This window comes from Hermetia illucens, chromosome 4, assembly GCF_905115235.1.
Source record: "Hermetia illucens chromosome 4, iHerIll2.2.curated.20191125, whole genome shotgun sequence".
NCBI lineage: Eukaryota > Metazoa > Arthropoda > Insecta > Diptera > Stratiomyidae > Hermetia > Hermetia illucens.
In genome coordinates this window covers 14,925,403-14,949,612 of record NC_051852.1, presented here as the reverse complement: position 1 = coordinate 14,949,612, position 24,210 = coordinate 14,925,403, and the positions used below count along the sequence as shown (strand labels likewise).

Sequence of the window (24,210 nt, the reverse complement as noted above, 5' to 3'; positions counted from 1 at the left end):
TGATGTGGCGCAGCGGGGTTAACAACATTCAAAATTTATTTCGAATGTTGTGAATTCGATTGACAGTGGCCACCATCGGTGTTCTCCGTGGCGGAGCAGGCCATGATTAATTAATTTTTGAATTGTAAATATGAATATTGATAAGTTGAAAAATGTCAGCTTAAGAAAATAAAAAAGAAGATTATGTCTCGCCTCTATGTATTGAGCGTATTTTTGCCTTCAGTGGATTTAGAGTAATTTGCAATTTAATTACGCTCTCCAAAGTGTCATGTAGTGGCTAACATGTCTGAAGTTAGTGAAAAGGAAGAGTTTTCACTAGACGAAAAATTTTCTGCAGCACAATGTCTAGTTCTGTCTGGTATTCCAAATAAAGACGCTCAAAGTGATGTGTGGCTTTACCTAACAAGGTAGAACCACAAGTAGGCCGAAGATGCAATCCACAGAAAGGGTAGTACCAGCAAATATTGCGTAGTAGTGACCCTGGACGTGAAAAATGCATTCAATTCGGCCAATTGGAATCTAATACCCACATCCCTAGCGAAGGTTTGTCTTCCCGCCTATCTCGCTGCTATCGTTGATAGTTATTTAACTGAAAAGAGGCTCTGGTATGACACTTATGACGGACCCCAGGAGTAGGTTGTTTCCGCTGGTGTCTCACTGGGCTCCGTATTGGGCCCACTACTGTGGAACATCATGTACAACGATGTACTTAATATTCCCCTTCCGAGGGAGGCCACAGTGGTGGGTTACGCTGACGTCATGGCGCTGGTTGTTGTCGCAAAGCATCTCGAAGATGCTGAGTTATACCCTATACCCAAGCGAGGCAATCAGTGCTGTTAAAAGTTACCTAGAGAGCTGTGGTCTGATACTTACGGAGGAAAAAACAGAAGCGGTCCTCATCACTAAGCGTCGGAAGAGAAATTACGCCTGTATCAGAATCGGAAATCATATTATCACTTCCAAGCCGACCATCAAGTACTTGGGGATAGACAGGAAGCTCAGCTATAAGCAACACGTACAGTATGTTTGCGATAAATCATCAATTGCAAGTATGGCCCTGGCAAGGATGATGCCGAACGTGGGAGGTCCGCGCTATACCTCTAGGTTACTTATAGCCATGGCCTCAATCATGCTCTATGCGACCCCAATTTGGAGAGAGGCGTTGCGGATGTCAGTTAACACTAACAAACTGAGTGCAATCTACAGGAGGACAGCCCTGAGAGTATGCTCTGCCTTCAGGATTGTCTCAGATGATGTAGAATTCGTCATCTCTGGAATGATGCCGATTAACATCTTGGCAGATGAGATGGGGAACATATACAATGCGAAGTCAATCTCTCGATCCATAAATAGATTGCAAGAGGGGTGGGATCGCTTGGGAAAGGGTCGGTGGTCTCACCGGCTCATTCACGCCATCAGTGGTTTTAGTGGGTAAAAATCCCACTCGTTGGTGTGTCCAGACCAGTGTCTTTTGAAGATTTCCACCTCCTGAATAAAAAGACAGACGGATGTCTAAAGGGTCCATAAGCGGGCACTGACATAGTACGTGCCCCGTAGATTCCGCTTCCTTATTACTGGATGGATACGTATCATCTTGTAATAATACTATTCTGAACATACGGGCAGCCAGTGAGTTCTCCATGTCTTTCCATAGAATAAACTTTGCAATATTGGTTCTGACATAAAAGTTAAGTATATCTAGCGGCGTTTAGGTTCTAAAACTAGCCCTTATGGAAAAAACCTGTTCGAATTTTTTGATAGGGGCATTAGGCAATACTACTGGCATTCCAATTTCTGGTTTCAGTCCCATATGGTTGCTATACAACTTTTGGTGCGGTTAGTGCATCAACCACTACGCATCATTATTCACGGTTCACTGAAATGCACTTCAGCCCCGCCCAGAACTTCCCGAGATGCCCGCACTCTCCCTTTACTGTTCTATGCTAAGTGCCCTTGGGGTGACCTAGCCGTTGGACAACTTTGCAGAGTAGGGTAAACTGCATGGCGTAGGCACCAATGTAATGGAGTCCCTCCTTAATGTGTGACCTATCCACTGCCACTTCCGATTAAGCCACCCACGGATGACAAGCCTGTGTGCCGACCGAAGACTTTATTTGAAATAGTATTAGGTCAGCGGCTTGGAGCTTTTGAATGATAGTGGGTGTCACTTTCCATATCCTACTCACATATAGCAACATAGAAAGAACACACACACAGAAGAGTCTCAACTTTATCTTTGTGTTGAGATTACTGCATTTCCAGATTTTAGGCAAGGATGCGAAGTAAAAAGATTACATGTAGAAGGTGTGTCTTTCGACGTATTGCTAGAGTTTGTATAGTAGAAGACAAGTATCGTATATGTACGCCGCTCTCCAATCGCATGCACAACAAAACAATCTAGGAACACTCACGCGATATGCCGGTGCATAAGCTCTCAGTAATCTCATTATAACGTGTGCACGAGTCGAAGGTTTAAATACACATTATTTAGGCTTCTAGATAATATATTCCTACAACAAAACAAACTCGAGTTAACATGATACACTCATGACTCTATTCATTAAATGTGTATTTCTAATCTTAATTCTTCTTAATCATCCGCAAAGATAGCAAAAGTAAAAAACTGAAATTTCGATGAGCTGTGCATTTAAAATTCTGATTAACACCAGTTCAGACACATATCATTGGCGAATAGTATGAGATAACCCTTGATTGCTGAATATGGGCGTATGAAAATCACGCGACGAGGACTTATGATAATATTGAAGACGATGAAATATTTCAACTTGTTAAAAAATATAAAAATTCTCCTTAGTAGACCAGTGCCAAATAAAACGGAGGAAAAATGCCATATAGAATACATTTTTCAATTTCAAAATTATTTTGAACACAACAACTGAAAAAACAGTTCAGAAAATTCAGTTGAGAATTCGCATAGAGTTCGTTTCTGACTATTTTATGTAGTGAGCACAGAATGAAAAATTTCCAGTCGGTAAAGACCATGGTTGTTAATTACTGCAACTCGTACCCGACTCCTCAGAATTTCTAGTCAATTCTAGACTGAGGTAACAAAAAACATCCAATGTCACTGCTTAGGAAAGTCCTAACCGAGACCCCCCCCCCACCCAAATTTGACGTAGAATGATATAACTCACTGTATGCGTGAGCGTTCCCAGTTCCCGCCTTTCCGTCAAATTTGATGTCAATCGCTATAACTGTTTCCGAGAATGCGTGTGACAGCCGGACAGACAGACGCTCCAATACCGAGTATTGCAATATGCTAGATAGACTAGCGAAAGACGCCAAAGATCGCAACCCCAAAATTATTGCTGCCGACTTCAACGCTTGGGCAATGGGGTGGGGGAGCCGGGAAACAAATGAAAGGGGAAGAAACTTACTCGAGGTTTCTTGGCCAATATCGGAAGCGTAAACAATTTTAGGCGTAGAGAGCTAGGCTCCGTCGTGGATCTTACTTTCGTAAGTGATTCGCTGGTCAAGCGTCGATACTGGCATTTTAGCGTAGACTACACGCATAGCGACCACCAGTCGATATATATTACTATCAATAAAGGACCGAGAACAATAAATCCTCACCTGAAGAAACCAGAAACGTGTTGGTCATCAAGAGCACTTGATGAGGATACATTTCTGGAGGTATTGCAGTGGAATACAGAGTTTACTGGAACGGGCATAGAAAAAGCATAGCAGCTGCCCCAACCGGTATACGGAGCATGTGAAGCTTCCATGCCAAGACGGAAGCGCAACCCTAACTACTGATAGAACGCTGAAATAGCGTCTTACGGAATGCTTGAAGGCCAGGAGGTGGCCAGAGTATGATTAAAGGTAGTTGCAGTGGGCCATCACGAAAAGTAGAAATTATTGCTTCAGGCAAAAGGTCACCTCCTATTATGTGCCCTAGTTTATTGTGAAAGATAGTTTCGACATTGTTTCCCCAACATCCCCAACGAGAGGGGAGGAATGGAGTTGTTGGTTTAGGGAACCCCTTGCCATCCATCGCTCCGTTGAGGCTACAGCAAACCAGTCTCGCCACTTATTGAACGGACCCTATATATGGAGTACGCTTTGGTAATTCCTTTGGTTATGTTTAACTATCATACATATATCATTTACATAACTTCAATATCAATAGCGTCCTTAATAGTGATAGTGCCATAACCCTCATCTCGTTCAAGCTTGATATTCTCATCATCATCATCAACGGCGCAACAACCGGTATCCGGTCTAGGCCTGCCTTAATAAGGAACTCCAGACATCCCGGTTTTGCGCCGAGGTCCACCAATTCGATATCCCTAAAAGCTGTCTGGCGTCCTGGCCTACGCCATCGCTCCATCTTAGGCAGGGTCTGCCTCGTCTTCTTTTTCCACCATAGATATTGCCCTTATAGACTCTCCGGGTGGGATCATCTTCATCCATACGGACTAAGTGACCCGCCCACCGTAACCTATTGAGCCGGATTTTATCCACAACCGGACGGTCATGGTATCGCTCATAGATTTCATCATTGTGTAGGCTACGGAATCGTCCATCCTCATGTAGGGGGCCAAAAATTCTTCGGAGGATTCTTCTCTCGAACGCGGCCAAGAGTTCGCAATTTTTCTTGCTAAGAACCCAAGTTTCGGAGGAATACATGAAGACTGGCAAGATCATAGTCTTGTACAGTAAGAGCTTTGACCCTATGGTGAGACGTTTCGAGCGGAACAGTCTTTGTAAGCTGAAATAGGCTCTGTTGGCTGACAACAACCGTGCGCGGTTTTCATCATCGTAGTTTTTATCGGTTGTGATTTTCGACCCTAGATAGGAGAAATTGTCAACGGTCTCAAAGTTGTATTCTCCTATCCTTATTCTTCTTCGTGTTTGTGTTTGACCAGTGCGGTTTGATGTTGTTGGTTGATTCGTCTTCGGTGCTGACGTTGCCACCATATATTTTGTCTTGCCTTCATTGATGTGCAGCCCAAGATCTCGCGCCGCCTGCTCGATCTGGATGAAGGCAGTTTGTACATCTCGGGTGGTTCTTCCCATGATGTCGATATCGTCAGCATAGGCCAGTAGTTGGGTGGACTTGAAGAGGATCGTACCTCTTGCATTTACCTCGGCATCACGGATCACTTTCTCGAGGGCCAGGTTAAAGAGGACGCATGATAGCGCATCCCCTTGTCGTAGACCGTTGTTGATGTCGAATGGTCTTGAGAGTGATCCTGCTGCTTTTATCTGGCCTCGCACATTGGTCAGGGTCAGCCTAGTCAGTCTTATTAATTTCGTCGGGATACCGAATTCTCCCATGGCCGTGTACAGTTTTACCCTGGCTATGCTATCATAGGCGGCTTTAAAGTCGATGAACAGATGGTGTAACTGTTGTCCATATTCCAACAGTTTTTCCATCGCTTGCCGCAGAGAGAAAATCTGATCTGTTGCTGATTTGCCTGGAGTGAAGCCTCTTTGGTATGGGTCAATGATGTTCTGAGCGTATGGGGCTATCCAGCCTAGCAAGATAGTGGAGAATATCTTATAGATGGTACTCAGCAACGTGATACCTCTATAATTGCTGCACTGTGTGATATCTACCTTTTTATGTATGAGACAGATTATGCCTCGTTGCCAATCGTCAGGCATTGATTCGCTGTCCCATACCTTGAGCGCAAGTTGATGAACCACTTGGTGTAACTGGTCGCCTCCATATTTAACCAATTCGGCTGTAATTCCATCGGCTCCTGGCGACTTATGATTTTTTAGCCGATGAATTGCACGGACTGTTTCTCCTAAACTTGGTGGTGGCAGTATTTGTCCGTCGTCTTTCAAGTTTCCCTAATCAGATCCTTTGAGTCGAGTTTTTCACTCATGTTTTACTTTTTACTGTTTATTTCCTCTGTTACTCATTTTGCTATGTTGGTATGTTGGAAAGTCTAGTGGTAGCAGATGTGGAATTGGTGTCGGACTGTTAATAGCATCAGCAAAATATGCTCTCATGACCTGTACCGATTTCTAATGTGAACTTAATTGCGAGATTCCCGTCCAGGTTAAGGAGCATCGCAATTGGGGGTAGTATTGCCAGAGATTTCTGGTGTAGAAGAGAAGGAGACTTTTTATGACCAACTATACGCAGTTTAGTAGTCAAAATTCGGAAATCGCAATGGGTTGGCTACATGGAACGAATGCACGAGGGAAAAATTCCGAAAAGGGTGCTGAAAGGCAGAGCTGATGGTAGCCGCCCAAAAGAGGAGCCAAGGAAACTTTGGAAGAACTCAGTGCACGCAGATTGTAGATCAATTCTAAGATTTTCCAACTGGAAGACGCGGTCTTTGGATCAAGATAATTGGAGGCGATGCATCCAGGAGACCAAGGCTCGACTTGGGCTCTAGCGCCATCGACGAAGATACGCAGTTCAGGAGAGCCTTCCCAAATATGATATTGTGACAACATCTTCCTCGGACGTGTGATGGCAAATCATGGTCTTGGTGACCGTAATAACAGCGGTGACGAGTTTTCCAATCTCTGCAACTTTCATCGCCTCATCATCGTCGTCATTGGGGCACACTGTTCGACCAGCAATGGATTTAAGAGTTGTCTTCTGAAGGTATGTAATAAAACAGGCGCTAACATTAGCCTCGCTACCGTTCACAGCGAGGTGTTCCCTTTTCTTAGTAGAATAGGAGAAACGCATTGTGACCCCATACATGCAAAAGGGGGGTGTAAACATTTTTTTCATCGAATATAGTCATGTTCGATAGAGCCAAATGGCGAAGCCAATCACGACGAGCCGACCCCGCTTGTGAACGGGACAAAGGCTGAAGAAAAAGAAGATAGTCATGTTGGGTGTCAAATGAAAGGTCTCGATTAGTACATTTCGAAGCCGGTCTGTTTTATTTGCATTGGTGGGCAGAAGATGAAGGACTTCGAAAGGTTGTTATATTCAGATAACGTTATTTCCGTTGATAGAGCCAATAAAATTTCGAACTCCAGCTATCTTAACACGAGCACCAAATTAAGATTGTTCCACACCACTGTGTTGTTATAGGTGTGTAACATTCTAACCGGAAACAACAAATAAATAGATTTCTCAGCATTTGCGACAGATACACGTTTTATAACGCGGAACTAGCAGTAAGTGGTAGGTCACACATTGAAAATGGACGAGAGCTCCAAGGGTTGCCCTAAAACTACGTTGCTTAGAACAATGGAGGATTATAAGCTTCTCGGAAAATGTGGGAGGATTACATTATTTTGGCAGGAACCGACAGGGAAGATACGTAAATGTTCTTCACGTGATTACATATTACACATTCAACGGAGTAAGAATATAGGCTGCCATCCGTTCCGGAGAACATATTCTTCTTCTTGCGATGTCACATAGGCGAAAAATTTACCTTTCCGAAGAACAGTTCTATTTACAAGAATCCCATTACTCAGGAAAACAAATTCCTTTACATGAGACCAAATTCAGCTGTTTGTTCACGTGAAAATAAATCTTGTCGTCCATTTTTACACCCCCACAATTCTATCATATAAAATGCGCTCCGTCATATAATACCGAAGTTCATAAATTGCGAGGACATCTCTTCACATAAATTGGGCCCCCTTATGATCCATATTAATGTAGGTTGCTACTTGGTTGCATCTGTTTTCAGGTAAGTAAAGTAGCCTCTATTTCATGCCTGCAACAACCGATATCCGGTCTAGGTCTGCCTTAATAACGAACTCCAGACATCCCGGTTTTGCGCCGAGGTCCACCAATTCGATATCCCTAAAAGCTGTCTGGCATCCTGACCTACGCCATCGCTCCATCTTAGGCAGGGTCTAGGCAGACGAGGCCGTCTTCTTTTTCTACCATAGATATTGCCCTTATAGACTTTCCGGGTCGGCTCATCCTCATCCATACAGATTAAGTGACCCGCCCACCGTAACCTATTGAGCCGGATTTTATCCACAACCGGACGGTCATGGTATCGCTCATAGATTTCGTCATTGTGTAGGCTACGGAATCGTCCATCCTCATGTAGGGGGCCAAAAATTCTTCGGAGGATTCTTCTCTCGAATGCGGCCTGCATTTTCCTATTATTTAATGAATAATTCAAAACTTAATATGATTCGCAAACTACTGAGTTTTTACAACTCCCACAATTCAACTAATAGACTGTGCTAAAAAATCAAATTTGAAGGTCATACAAACGTTCTAAAATAAAGTGCTTAGAAGTATAGTAGACCCTCCCTGGTCCATTCGTAATAAGGATCTAAGTAAGGAGCTGAAAATACAGTTGGTTAGTGAAGGCATCAAAGAGCATGCAATTAAGAATAGCCAACGATTAATCTCACATGAAAATAACGTAGTCCGAAAATTGACTGATATCTTAAATATGACAGGATGACTGCAAACAGTAAAGCCAAATGACTTGCTAACGTAAAGAGATAACTTACTGAGGGGCAGCCAGTTGCCCAGCAAAGACAACCAAAGTGCTGGGACTGACCACATTAGTAAAAGCGAAATTCAAATATGCAAAGAAAGCGGCTGGATGAGGAAATATCTCAGTCGTAGCTCGGCGAGGTGGTTTTAGTGAGTAAAAGTCCTACACTCTCAGAGAATTTGCACACTGGGGTTAATCTTTTGCAGAATCTACTTCTTAAAAGAAGATTATATCCAAACTCATTCAATTCTATGTCCCCCCTTATTATTAAATTGATACGCAATCCTATCTTGCTTTGAGGTAGGAATTATTACTCCGATTTGAGTGTAGCTTGGCCTTGAAATTTCGGCTGCACTTTTTGCAAACGTACTTGCACCAGTGGCAAGTGCGTGCTTCTACTCGATGAGATGATTGCTACACAATTTGTCAACTCATATCAAGTGGCACTTCCTCCTTTATATTTTGCTAACAAGCCTCTCCTTTTACTTGAGAGCAGTCCTTTGTCAGTGATTATGCGACGTCCATTGTTCTCCTATTTTTGCATGGAAGCCACTTTCAGGGCGATTATCTATTAAGCGCAACAGTTGGTTCCCAGCGCTGCAAAATACTATCAGAAAAACAAGCTAAATATGTCGCAAGAAAATAATTTCATATATTTGTAAAAATAATGATTTTGCATAAGATATGATAAATGTTTTTTTTTTCATGAATAGAATGACAAAAGTATTGATAACTTATTTACACCTAAAATTGTTTTTGCTGTTCTGTTGGTAAAATTTGCAGTTTTCCAATCTCTTTTTTTTTGCCGCATAGAGAGTATATCTAAATATCGCTTTGTAGAAACATATAAACGAATTTCATAGCGATTATATAACCACTTACATATTATTGTACAAATCATAGAAAAACAGCTACGATTATAATATTATACATTACTTTTCCATGTACCAGAGGACATGATTATACTTTTTCAGAAAGGAGAGTACACGCTACTAGAAATGCTAGACAATACTGCCACGTTCGGCAAACGATCTGAAACTGTATGAAACGAGAAAGGTGGTCCTTTCAAAATGGATAGTGATAATGAAATACAATATTCATATTAGGATAAGTCCGCCCAGAGCTCAATAACGCTGCTATTGTCGTCTGTTTCGCTTTTGAAATGGTCAAACTTGTGCTTGAATTTTGTAACAGAATGAGATTGATTACTTTTGTGCTTGCATCTTCGCTTGCATTTGAGCCAGCATTTCTTGCATTCTTCGCAATTCCGCCTCCTTTTCTTGCAATATTCTATCCTTATCGGTTATAACGCCATTACTTGCTGTTGTAGTCGAATCGGCTTCTTTCAAGGCTCCGTTCTTCTTAATTCCCTTGGCCAAACGCTCTGAACGATAGTTTTCGTAATGTACTTCTTGTGTTACTTCTTGAAGGTCTTGCATGTGGGTTCTGGAAATATTTTGATAGAGGGGATTATCAATATTGCATGTAGGTAATGTCATTTGTCGGAAATACTTACATTAACATTGTACGCAATTTGATGAAATCACAGTGATCAGGATTTTCAACTTCTACCACGCCCCACGGATACAGACGTCCTCGCACTTTTTTCCCTTTGACTTCTAGCAGTGTTGTGGCGCCGCAAACTGCGAATGGAACTGCTTCTTTAAGTTGTTTGACCTGGAATTTGTAGTAAAAAATATTTGCATATATCTACGAATCTCTTAAAAAAAATTATCTAGCGAAAATCTCATAGTGAATGCTAAATACTTTGTTCTAACAAGTTGGAATCTTGTTGGACTGACGAATGGATGGACTGAAGCAACATTTCGAAGACTGTCCTCTTTGTGACCCATAATCAACGTGGAACAACTTACGGTTAAGGATTCATGGCAAAGAGGGAGTTTGATCTCAAATAGTTTAGTTCGATTACTTTAGGAATCGATTCCATTTAAAACTTTTATCCTCATGGCCGCATTAACCTTGTGGGACCAAGGATGGAATCTAATGATGGTAGGCCCATTATCGAAGGAAACAGCGAGCGCCAGTCGCAACAATCCTGTGTATAAACTAATCACATAGTACACTTGCACAGAAAGCGTGGTTCCCCGAAAAACAAACAAAAAAAGAACCCCGATTGCCGCGACTGAATCCGCGGATATTTAATCTGTTGAGAGTTCTTTTTAAGACTCAAAACTTGAAGACCATTCATATCTTCAAAGAGATTACGAAAAACATGGATGCCGATACTTCCGAAGCGCGGAACGATTCACGATAGTATTCACGCTGCAGACGAAATGAATAAAAAATTGAAGGTTTAAAGAAATAAAAACCGCCTTTAGAGTGTTGTGCCCAATAAAATACCGCAAAAGGTGCTCAAATCACGGTGCAATAAAGATCAGTCTAATCTCAGGAAAACGTATACCTGAAGATCCTGGGGGTTTAACGTGAGTACCTGCTGTGCAGGCATAATCTCACGGTTTTCTTCGGACACGGATTGGTTTATAGTGAGTGAGGGCCAGCTTTCATACCAGTGGATGCGCAATCAAGGAGTACGGCACCATATTGAGATTTTGTGGCAAGAGCCACTGCGAATGAAGCGGGTTGAATGAAATCCCTTCGTCGTTGGAAAGCAGCACGCCCGTATGAATTACAACATTTTGACCGCAAGCGTCCTAAAGCCTCCACCTCATGACTATAGATAAGATTACTTTGCACCAGTAGTATGCTCCTCCTAATCTTATACGCCGTGGTATGCCGGATCAAGAGAAGGAACACCCAAAAATTACTGCTGGGAATCGATAGAAATCGTGTGATATAAAAAGGAGATTACGCTAACAAGGCCACTCGCTAACAGGGGTAGAATGGTTTCCTGCCTTGCACCGTCAGCGCAAACTCTCTCAACAGCGGGAACCACAACAAAAAATCCTACATATATGGATCTAGCAGCTTTCCTGCGTTGGCCTAATTCACACCTCATAGTAGGAAGATTACTGTCCTCATTAACATGGTCAATGTCTGTCTTCATTAACAAACATGGTCTGATTTGAAAGTACTAGGAATAATTTTTTTAAAACTTTATTCATGGGAATAACACAAACGATTAGAATTTCTCAAAGTAGTACCCTTCTGCATCTGCACACTGCTGCCAACTAGTTTTACAGTTTTTGTAAACCTCCAGGGGCGCCAGGGTTGAAATGCTGTTTACCTTTCTCGTCACGATCAGTGTTGAATCGCTTCCCCGCCGTGATGCTTCCCTTTGAGCGTTGGGAGTGTTGGCGGAATCAAGTCCAAAAAGTCGAAATACTCATTCACACGATGGAGAAAATCCTGGCAGATCGCTTGTACGTTGCCCTTTTGTTTCTTTGACCACGTTGGCGGCACTAACACATGCACTCTCCTCATAGAAAAATTTTCTGTCAAAATCTCAAAAACTTGGGTTTGGGGGATGCTCAAGTCAAATTTGATCGCATTACGGTTGTTTGGACAAGAGTTCACAGTCGTCTGTCGCTTTTTCACAACCTTTCATCCTCCAAGGATCCAATGCGCGCAGAGCAGTCTTCGGAACAAATCACAGGTCATAAAAAATAGTACTGACTGGACTACTGTCGTACTCAGTCAGATTTTGATTGAAAAATATAGGAACTCATCCATTCTGCCAAGACTCTGGAACTGCTAGTTCAGACGCGCTGAGTGTTGGATTTCTGCAACAGCAAACCGCCGAATTAACAACTAAACAACTCCCGTCATCTGAAAGCCAATCTGAAACCGTTTGGAACATTACTTCGATCTAGCTTCCTACCTTAGAGAGCCTCCAAGTCAGAGAATTTTTTTCACCATCGGAAGATCAGCAGTCGAAGTTAGTCGAAAGTAATGTACAACGCGCACTTTGCAGCGTTCTTCAGCACCCTTGTCCGGCGACCCCCCGCCTTGTGTCTGCATAGAGTTGTTGACACATCTCATCTCGCTTTCCATAAGAAAAAAGATATTATCAGTGTCGCCGACTACCCTATTGCAGAACCCGCAGTTGAGGAATCGTGCCTTATCATGTTTTGCAACCAAGATTGAAAACCTCCGGGTGAGGAAAAAATCAATCTCACCATGTTTTCAGTTGAATCACGAACTTAGGTTTCCGATGATGCAGTGCAAGAGGATTACCACTCATTCAGTGTAGATCGCTGTCCTTCAAGAGCAACCGCCTCTCTTGAGTCCTCTCACTTACGTTCCTCAGCAAAGAGGGTGATCGGGATCACCTCTACAATCACTAGTCGGCTCTCACGAACAACCACCTCTTTTAAGTCTTTTTCGATGGTTGAACACCAGTTTGTTTGCCTTTGGCGAAATACCGTCTTCTTATTTTCCATGAAGAGGATGCCTCTACCAGCTCTTTTATGCTGAAATCTGAGCAATCCTCGATGCCGTTTATGCTGTTAATATCAACCCGTACAGGTTCTATTTAGAATGAAGTAAAGAGGGTTTACGCAAAGTACCGATTTTGCTTATTACCAGTCCACCACGAAGTCGTCATGAATTCCCTCCTACCTTTTAGATTAGTTCATACTAGCACCGAATTTTGCTTTTTTTTCTTACACATGGAATTTCCCTTAGTGGATCTGTACTGTCACTCTACCACATGACCTCGTTCAGTAATTTGAGCATTGCCCAAAATGGCGAATCCTCTTATAATCCTTACGCAGCTCATAAATTTCAGCGGTCCACCAATAAATAGAAGGCTCATTACGACTGGATGACCTCCGGCGAATGGAAGTCCCGCAAACTGGCGTTATAAAGGTCATAACTGAATACACGAGTGTCAGCTCCAGGCTCTTCATCCTTCGAAGAACCCACCAGCGCAGCTCTGCTTGTTCCAAGAGCTTTAACAAATTTCCCAATGTTCACCTTCGCAACGTTCCACGCCTAGAGACAGCGATGAGCTGCATGCTGAGAGATATTGTCGACCACTTCGAAAAGGATATATTGCTGGTCACTTGCCGAGAAGCCCTTCAGAGTTTGCCATCCTTTTGTAGAAAGCACCAATGATTCCGACGCGAAGGTTACGTCTGGAATGCTTCCTTGGCAACCTAGGCGCTGAAACGTTGGCGTGAATCTAGTATGTAAAACTGCGGGTTACGTTTTCACTGCTATTACCAGAATTCGTTTCTTTTGGAAGTCTAGATGAGGTATGCCCACTCAAGTGACTGATTGAGCCATTCAGGTGCGGAAAGAGTTCTCCAGAGCATCAAGCCCGCGTCAATAATTCAGCATAGTCCATCAGTTAAATAGATGCCATCCCCCTGCCCTTGGGCCTGAAGCAGAAGTCGAGCGCCATTCCGAACCCAAATGGCAGCGGTATCGAATAAGCCGGGGTGCCAAGAAAGCTGAGTTCTTGCACCGGGACCGTTCACTGATAAGCACTAGATTAGCTCCGCACCGAGGTGTGCTAACAAATGGTGAACATTTGCACCCCGATGTACGTTGGCTTGATGCAGACCATGTTAGCCGCAATCTTTCAGCTCCGCTGGACTACGGCCCGAGTGCGTAGTATGTGCAACGTCCTCACCAGACCCACCACAACCGTTACATGTCTTCGCTTTATGACCTCCTGTCAGCTCCCCGACAATCTGTAGTCGTGTCACCATAATAAAAACACCTGACCTGACTACATGGGCTCGAATCCTGCACATTAACCAACCAATGAATTTGCTACCTGCTTTCTAACGTATTTTTCGGTAACTTCCTTCCATAGGAAATTTTTTTTTGCCTCGAGAAATCGCAAAAGCTATACTACTCAACTGAAGGAAAACAAGGATTTAAACGATGCCTACTAAACTTTTCCCTGATTATAAAATTGATCTCCGTAATCTATTTCTTGCTTTAGAGTGAAACATTTCTAATCAGTTTTCTTTCTCTCTCTCGGGATGTATAACTAAGGAAATCAAAACTAAACAGCTACGAAAATTGTATGAAGAAGTACTCACCTGTTCTTTATAATCCTCATCTTCGTCACTATCGCAATCAGGCAGTGGATAAATCTTTATACCATTCTCCTCAATTTCTTGCAAAATGCGAGTTTTAAGGCGTTGAATTTCTTTTCTTGTCAAGCAATCCGCTTTCGCAATGACAGGTACAATATTCACTTTAGAATGTAGTTTTTTCATAAATTCAATGTCTAATGGTTTCAACCTGGAAATATGTTAAAAAAATAATAAAATTCAAATGCAAATAAAATAATAAAGTACGAAATCTAGGATTTAAGATTGAATCGAGCAGAGAAAAAATATTTTAGTCACAGGCGTTGCTGTAGGGAAGGGAGATTGAGGGTGCTGGATAATCAACCCGGGGAAGGTTCTTTTTGTAAAAGAGGGTCGGGGTGAATTTGCGTTGTACAACCTCAAGAGTGGGGCATTCACGAATGTGGAAGGGGGACCCGACTACACAGCATTCAAGGATGTTTCTGTCAAGAGAATAAAAGAGTGTTAAGGAAGGCTGAATTGAGGTAAAGTCGGAGGAAACCAGACAGCTCTATTGATGATGTCAACGAAATGGGAATTGAAACGAAGTTTGTCGTCGAATATTACACCCAGGTCTTTGAAGGAGGTCACTAGTGAAAAGGGTTGTCCACTGAGAGAATAGGAAAAGGATGTTGGGGAGGGTTTAGGGGAATAGCACATCCAGTGGCATTTGTTGACATTCAGTGTTAGTTTGTTGACCGAACACTAACGGACTAAATTATCAAGGTTGGACTATAAGAGAGCACAATCCAAAGGAGATGAAACAGCGGCAAACAATTTAAGGTCGTCTGTGTAAAGCAAATACAGACAGGTGAGGATGGAGGCGAGGTCATTGATAAAAAACAAGGAAGAGTAGGAACGAGATGAGTAACCATGAAAAGAAACTTTGCAGGAACGATATGAGAGATAGGAGGAAAGTCAGGAGATGACTGAGGGAGGGAAGTCCCACTGTTTGTGGGCCGCGAGTCGCTCAACTTCAGGCTAGTACCCAATCTTTAAAAATAGGGAACTTACGGTTGCACCTCGGGCAGAATAATACCCAATATCCGCTTCGACCACGCAGCTCTAAGAGCAAAGCTAAGGCAATGTTTGATAAGTTTCCTCTGCCGTTTAATAAGTTTTCTCATCCCTAGCGAATTTTACTTTGGTGCAAATACCGACATGATTTCCGCGGTGTTCAAACCCGATATATTCCAGAATGGTGCGGCTAGAGAAAAAGCCACCCAAATCGCGTAATAGGTGACTAAAGCATGCAACGCTACTATGCCCAGAAGGCGATTGCTCCTCAGTAGGCAACCCAACTACTGGCGGAAGGACGAAATCGCAAGTTTGCGAGCCGCATGTTTCCGGGCAAGGTGACTTTACCAGATCCGTTGATCCGTGTCGACATTCTGGCAAAAGAAATAAGTGTACTGTACCATGGAAGACGTATGGAAGAATATGCAGAGCGTAGAAGTGCGACAAGATCAGAGTCGCATGATCTGAGGCAATGCAGATGCTACGAGTCTATGAAGTTTCGGTGGACGCACAGGCTCATTCCCAACATTAGGGTGTGGTTTCAACGGAAACATGGGGAGACCAACTACCACATTACCCAGTTCGTCACGAGACACGGTGATTGCTACAGGCAGTATCTGCACCGCTTTGGGTTGGATTATTTTCCGAATTGTCCTAGAGGCAGTTGCATACCGGGGATCCAAGCATGTGATGTTTCACTGCCCAACATTTGCAATGGAGAGAAGGAGTCTAAACCAAGTGTTGGGCAGGAGCGTAAGCCCGGAGAACTTAGTTGCGGAGATGCTGTAATCCGAGGAGAACTGGCTTACGATTTGCTGCAGAATTGCGCAAATACAAGAGGAGTTGCTGGAAAAGCAAAGAAGGAAGAAAGCCGAAAGGAGAAGCAGCACGAGTTCCTAAGGGAAAACCTACTCCGCGAAGTAATACCTAAATGGTGGTCCCACCGGGCTGATCCTGGAAAGACCGGGGGTGATTTTTAGTGAGTGTTAATCCCACATGCATCCGATGTAGGTTCGCCGGAAGGAAGGATCTATCAGATTCAAAGAGAAACGAGGCTAAATGACATTGCCGGGATTAAAATGGACTGCTGATCTGTCGGGAAAGTAATAAATTTCACCATGTTTTCGGTTCAATCGATTACCCGCGCAGTCCATTTGGATTTCAAATACGTTGCCCAAGATAGTTGGCATACTTTCTTGTATGACGTTGCTTATAGATGCTTTTGTGTTCCTTAGCAAGGAAGCCGACCCGGGCCACCCCCGCGATCGCTATTACAGTTAGCTCCGAGACAGTGCGATATGCAGACAACACTCTCAAAGCTCGTCGTATCTCTGCACTTGGACAAGGCATATACCTCCTTGCGTGATCCCACAACTCTACGTAGATGATGAGAGACATTTCCTGCTAGAATTACATTAGCCAACTCAACGACGAAACTCTTGCTGTAGTCTTACCCATCGTTGTTTTGCTTTGTTCAAAAAAGTCCTTTGTGTCGATTATCAATGCAAGGGCTTTGACTTTATAACTATTACGCTGATCGCCACGGGACGCAGAGTCCAAATTTTCTTTTTAGTTCAGCCGACTATATCGGGGTTTTCTAGGGCAAGACTGAAAACGTGCGCAGTTTTCCATCCATTTATCGGTCATATTAATACACCAAGTCCCTTTCGCTCCTGTTCAACAGTGCATCCCATAACAAGTGCCATCATCATCATCAACGGCGCAACAACCGGTATCCGGTCTAGACCTGCCTTAATAAGGAACTCCAGACATCCCGGTTTTGCACCGAGGTCCGCCGCCAACAAATGCCACCATCTGCATAACCAACTTGGAGTAACCCTTTGGCACAACGAATCTTAGCAGAATATCATAGGAAGCGTTCCAGAAACCCGGCCCTAGAATGACCCTCTGTGCCACCTTCGAATTGATCTACATTTTTCTCTGGCCTTAGGGACCCTATACTGCGATGGATTCGCAATTTAACGAATTTCTGCGCTACCATATGGAGCTTAAGATACTTCATCCGCAGCTGCGTAATTTAATTAATATATAGAAAGTCTGTTGCAGCTTCGTTTATAACTAAACTAGCTGAACTTGGCCGACCTTGCTTTGCCTGATTGCATTTGCAAAAACTGTTGATTTTCTTCAAATACTGAAAGAAGTGAACCAAACTGATGATACACTTATCTGTTCTCTTCGATGGGAGGTTTGAAATTACTATATTTTATAAGATTCGTCGCTTCAAACGCTAGCACGGTTTCAGCATTGTATTTTCGAATATACTGCAAAAAGTGTTTGGATTCTTGAGTGGTGACCAATTCACCTTCCCAGTGGAATAAAACACGCCAGGTATTTCTCACTTAAACTTCAAAGTGCACACGTTGTGTATTTTAATCTTCGGGAATTGCGCTCCCTGCTCTATGAAACACTAGAGGGTCAAAGGTGGATGGAGGTCACGTCGGGGGTAGCACAGGGATCCATCCTAGGACCGGACCTTTGGAACGCTACCTATGACAGTCTGCTTAAACTCGACATGCCAGAAGAGTCGCGCCTGGTCGGCTATGCAGATGATGTCGCAGCGCTTGTTGCTGGAAGTACTGTCGAACAGGCGCAAAGCAGACTCAGCATATTGATGCGACGGGTAAGCGAATGGATGACTACTCATGGTTTCAACCTTGCACTGGAAAAAACCGAAGTAGTCATCCTGACTAAAAAGAGAATTCCGATCCTGCGTCTCATATCGTTCGGCGAGTTGATAATCGAGTCAAAATCAGCGGTAAAGTACCTCGGGTTGACTCTTGACTCAAAGATGAGCTTTACTGAGGAAATCAAAGCAGCAGCGAACAAGGCTGCGGCTGGAGTTTCGGCGTTAAGTAGGCTAATGGCAAACATTGGGGGTCCTACGTCTGGTAGGCGACGTCTCCTGATGAGTTCAACGCAGTCTGTCCTGCTCTACGGCGCAGAGGTATGGGCTGGCGCTCTTAACAAGGAGGTATATCGTAAACGCCTCGCGCAAGTACAGAGACGGGGAGCTTTACGGGTGGCGTCTGCGTACCGCACTGTCTTTGAACCGGCCGTGATGATGATCGCGGGAGTGATTCCCGTTGCCCTTCTTGGTAAGGAGCGTCAGGCCATATATAAGCGCAAGGGAGATGAGCCAAGGGAGGTGGTTGCTCGCGAAGAACGGCAACACACTCTAGACGAGTGGCAGCTCTCTTGGCAAAATGAAACTAGAGGCAGATGGACTGCGCGACTCATCGGCAACTTAAGTGCGTGGCTGAATCGGAAGCATGGTGAGACTGACTATTTCCTTACCCAATTTCTAAGTGGACATGGAAGTTTTCAGTTTTACCTCCACTAGATTGGAAAGGCGCGTTCTCCGGATTGTGTATTTTGCAATGGAGTTGTGGACGCCGCCCATCACATTTTCTTTCTTGTGCAAGGTGGGATGGGGTTCGTCAGCAGCTCTATTTAAATACAGGGGATCTCTCTCCAGACAACATTGTCGAAGAGATGCTGAGGACTGCTGACAGGTGGATTTGTAGACCCTATTGTTGAAATGTTTCGGCACCTCAAAAAGTGAAAGCTCAAACTCGTGGGTTGTTAAATCATGCATCCCGCTTTTCTCATATTTCATAAGCTCTTAAAATAGAGACTATGATTCATTCTGTTCCCAGTCGCGAGCCTTGCTCTTTAGGTATTTCAGCAGCTCTACTGGCTGACAGTTGCCGTCCCTGTCTGAATGATCTTCCAATAATACCGACATGGATAAGTTTTTTCTATCCCCACTGTTGGGTAATTATCGTACAAAAACTAGATCTGTGATATGAACGGAAAGGAGTAATGAATTCCACCTGATTCTGAAATTGCCTCCAAGTATTTATTTCGAGTGGGAAAGTAGAATTCGAACAAGTTCAGCTGATGTTATCATTTAAATCGTACATTTAGCTCGTAATCGATTTTCTGGCTAAAACCAAAATGAAACGATGTACGAAGGATAAAAAAGCTTTGCAGGCAGTTCATGAAATTTAAATAATCTCTAAGCAATCAATCCTATTTAGTGGTTCTATTGTGTATGTCGGTTTCAGCTTTCTTCCATGACGGCAGCAAGAATAATGAATGGATGTGCAGAGCATTGAGATCTCAAAGGATTTTAAATAGCACGATGGTGATGAGTATCTTAGAAGTCCATTCTTATGATTCGAAAACTCATCCTCATTGTTCCCGTGGTATTAGTATACAAAAATAGAACAATCAAACTGAAATGAGACCTAAGAAAACATTGGACGAAACTTACCCATGCCCAAACGGTGAAATGAAATAGAAACAACAATGTATCCGATTATCAACAATATTACGTCGATTAAGTCCGCTCTCATCACGTAGAAATCGTTCATACTGTTCATCGATATATTCTAAGATTGCACTGAAACTGTCCGAATTGTCAATAGCATCACCGAATCCAGGTGTATCGACAACGGTCAAACGTAGCTTCACGCCACGCTCTTCAATCTCCACCGTGGATGCATCCAGCTTGACTGTTTGCTTTTGTTTTTCTGCATTAAAGAAAGGAATAAAATTAAAGTAAACATGAAATAAAATATCAAATGAGTGTTATCAACTTTTACTCACCCACTGCATCCGGAATAATTCGCTCTGGATAAAGGTCTGTTAGAAACAAGCTATTAACTAGAGTTGATTTTCCCAGACCGGATTCACCCACCACCATCAGTGTGAACTCGAAACCCTTTTTTACCGACTTGCGATGCACTTGATTCGGTAAATTAGCAAAACCCACATAGCCGGGTGTCTCCAAACTCGAGAACTGGAATAAATTAGTAAAGTGCACGTCAGTATGGAGATAAGTAATGAAATATGCATGTAATTTATTACAAGTAATTTAGAATACAACACCATGCCCCATTCATATTGCCTGAAGTGTAATTTTAGAAACAACGGATAGGAACGTGAATAGGAGGGTAAGACTCCTACAAGTGGAAATTGTGCATATGGAATGCACATTTAATCTAAAGAAAGTAAAGTGCAATTGTGTATCAACAGACAGAGAACAAAAGCAACTGAAAATATTGACCATGGAATTTTCGTGGCTTTATTAAGTTACTGCGAATATGACCTGAATGTTGATGAAGAAATTATGTCCGAGTTTCGCTGTTTCTGGGTTCGGTAGATAACTACAACATTGCTATTCTAGATACAATTTGTAGCACGTTTGGAATGCATTATTACTCGCTTTGCCTCAATGAAAATAATAACTTGTTTAGGTCGTTTTCGTCACCCGATACTCCTAATGTACCTGCAATATGCCGACAGTGCGTCATTGTTTAAAGGCAGGTTTATGAATTAGATATGTTCGGATAGCTTAGATTGAGGCTGAGCATGCACTCTTCGTGCTCAAATCGGACGTTCTCCTGGGCCTCAACCGGAATGCGCCGACCATATTCCACTCGGTATGGGAATACGGACTCGTTTATAAGCTTCCCGAAGTCCTCCAGTTCCATCCGCACCTCTGCAAGCTAATTCTTAGCTTTCTTGACGGGCGGAAATCCCAAGTCCAACTTTAACAGCACCTTTCTTCTCCTTATTCAAGTCCGGTTGGCATCCCTCAAGGATCAGTCCTCTCCGCTACTCTTTTTTGCCTTGTTCATTGCAGACCTACCCAAACCAACCCCACATCCAAACCCAATCCGAATTCTCCAATACACGGATGACCTCATCCTTTACACCTCCACCAAGAACATCTCGGCCGATGAAACCTACCTGAATTCATATTTGGACAAGCTTTACCGGTACTTCACCCGTTGGAAACTCTCCCTAAACCCAGAGAAATGCGAAACTAGCGTATTCTGTGGTAACACAGAGATGACGCCGAAAATAAGGAGTGACGTATCGACCCTATCCCTCAAAATTCGCAACGCCTCAATCCCAACCGTAAATGAAGTCACCTACCCTTGGGATGATTATGAATTCCCGCCTATTTCACCTCCCACATATCACGAAGGCAGTAAACCGTGCTACTGGTGCCTTCAAATCTCTTTACCCAATCCTAAAATACAACATCCCAACACCTCTGAAAGTCAAACTGTTTTGTAGGAAAATAGCTTATTCGTCCCCTCCTCATTTTCGGCTTCATTTTCTGGTCCGACATCTCCCCTACCCAAATCGAACGACTCCGACTGAAAGAGCGTAGAATTCTATGGAATTGTTCCAACACCTACAAAAACGAAGACCGCTCCAACCAGATCCTCTACGACTCCTGTCAAACGCCCCGCATCGACGCCGTCCTAGCCCATCATGCCCTTAAATACCTAACTAAACTCCTAACCCATCCTAACCCCCTTATCTCCCAAACCATGCAGATCGAGATCGTCGAAAAGAATCTTCTACAAACTTATCTGTTCGCTCAAATCCTCTTATCTCTCCATACCTGAAACCTCCTTTTTGACCCCGATGGTAGAGTAGTCTTCTACATCGATAACTTCTCCTCATCCCAATTTTAAAACCCACCCATTCCCAGCACCAATCTTAGCTTCTTCTCCCAAACCTTTCCTGCATGCACCCCATCCTAACTCATATCCTAGTTCCTCCCCCCTCCCGCCCGGTTTTATCTAAACTTCTACGAAGTGACGTTCTTTTCGACTTTTCCTCCAAAATAAGTTTAGTCCTTAGTGTATACATTTATATATTAGAATAAGGAAAATAAAAAATTTTTCCGCATAGCTTAGTGGTTAGAGCGCTGGACCATCGCAGCAGAAGGTCACAATTCAAATCTCACTAATGGTAGAGGGATTTTTATTCTACCAACCGACTCAGCTGTTAGTACCTGAGTCAAATCAGAGTAATAGTTTCAGGCGCGCGCAATGGCGACCACGTTGCCTCCCACAATGTAACTCCTGTAGTCCACCGTTACGGTTGCAGTGACCGCGGCTTTGCGACGGAAGCGGAACCTCATTCGCCTCTTTCTGAATTAATTTGCTCGAATAATGCATTTCATAATGTGCAATTACCTTAATGTTCGTCGCGGATTGCACATTATTGAATGCATTAATCTTGACAGAAGGGAATGATTTGCCACATCCGCAGGCGCACGCGCATGTTTCTGCAGCGTGAACTCAACAGAGTTCAAGGCAAACGTAGCGGCATGTGGAGCGGTTCTTGGTGAAACAGCTGGACTGGCGGGTGAGATCAAGAGGAAAATTTTGGGATTGGCAGCGGAGACAGCTGTGAAGACGAGAAGTGAGGTTCGAGGAATTTTTGCGGGTTGGTCTGGTGAAGGAGAAAGTTTTGGATTGGCAGCGGAGACAGCTATGAAGACGGGAGGTGACGTTCGAGTAATTTTCGCGGGAGCATCTGGCGAAGCGGATCTTTTCCAAGAAATACAGAGCGGGGAGTGTAAATGGATACGTTGGAGCAGAGTAAGTTGGGGATTGTTTTAAAGGCGCCGATGGAGTTGTTATCCCAGCGGGCGTGCCACGTAAACGTGGAAGGACTCGTTGTGATTGATTCAACACCAATGCTGGTATCATTCGCGATTTGAGTTCTGCCATTGGGGACAATTGTCCAAAGGCTTTAATCGTGATTATTACAAATCCTGTGAACTCCTGTGTATTAATTGCCGCAGAAGTTCTAAAATCCAATGGAAAGTACGACGGGGTCGTCTTTTCGGTGTTTCAATTTTGGATATTGTCCGGATAGCTGAGTGGTTAGAGCACAAGGCTGTCGTACGGAAGGTCGCGGTTCAAATCTCGCTAGTGGCAGAGGGATTTGTTTCGTGATTTGACGTCGGATACCAGTCGACTCAGCTGTGAATGAGTACCTGAGTCAAATCAGGGTAATAATCTCGGGCGAGCGCAATGCTGACCACATTGTCTCCTAGTGTACCGTTACGGTCTTGAATGAAGTGCTCTAACACACTTCAAGGCCCTGATCCAATATGGATTGTTGTGCCAACGATTATTATTATTGTCCTTGTTCGAAAATTCATTTCCGATTCATGTAAAGTTGATGTGAATACCGTTGTTATTCCGGTGATTGGTGGACATTCTGGTGTTACAATTATTCTGGTGATATCACAATGCAAAACAAAAAGTGTCGCTTTCGCAGCCTGATCTTGAGAAAATCCCAAAGCACAGCATACAAGCAACCGCGATCTCTAAACTCTCATCATCATATATATACAGATCGCCGAGCTCGGAGTGATCCCATGTGCAAGTGTTAATTTTTCTTTTGTTTGGATTTCATTTCTTTTTCTTCTTTGATTTCATTTTTTTTTTCAATTTGTATGTTATTATTTTCAATTTCCTTTTATTTCTATATATTTGTTTTTTTGTTGGATTCGAACAATATAGAATGAATTTTGAAAAATTTTCATTGATTTGAGGACTTCCTCCCTCTCTCTTTCTCCTTGATCCGCAAAACCTTTATAGGAACATCCTCTGAAATACTGCCCTGAGGATGTCAAGAATGGGAGAGAACCTCAAGGGCCGCGCCTCAATCACGATCGAAGGCAGAAGAAACCATGATCGGGATTGGGATCCGTTGTGGAGCTTCCCTTTCGATCGCGGCACTCCGGTTCGGAGACTTACAGCTCCACGCGCGCGGTCGAGCCGTTTTTATTTTTTTATTTTTCAGTTTTAGCTCGCGCTCTTTTTTTTATTAGACCGTCGCGACTTCCTTCCTTTGATGTCTATTTTGAAATCCGATGTGGACCCACGCATCAGTATAGACACGTTAATGTTGTAAAAATGGCA

General features: G+C 43.3%; 1 protein-coding gene across 1 annotated transcript in view; it reads right to left on the bottom strand.

The window, feature by feature from the left end:
- Nucleotides 1-9,045: 9,045 nt before the first annotated feature.
- The window catches only part of LOC119654970 (septin-1), a 30,922-nt gene continuing 15,757 nt past the window's right edge, over nt 9,046-24,210 (bottom strand). The window contains exons 2-6 of the mRNA XM_038060629.1: nt 20,075-20,267; nt 19,740-19,998; nt 14,393-14,597; nt 9,934-10,094; nt 9,046-9,863 (exon numbers count right to left, since the gene is read on the bottom strand). Coding sequence (XP_037916557.1) covers nt 9,623-9,863; nt 9,934-10,094; nt 14,393-14,597; nt 19,740-19,998; nt 20,075-20,267 — 1,059 coding nt within the window. The 3' untranslated portion in view covers nt 9,046-9,622. The remainder of the gene's footprint in view (nt 9,864-9,933; nt 10,095-14,392; nt 14,598-19,739; nt 19,999-20,074; nt 20,268-24,210) is intronic.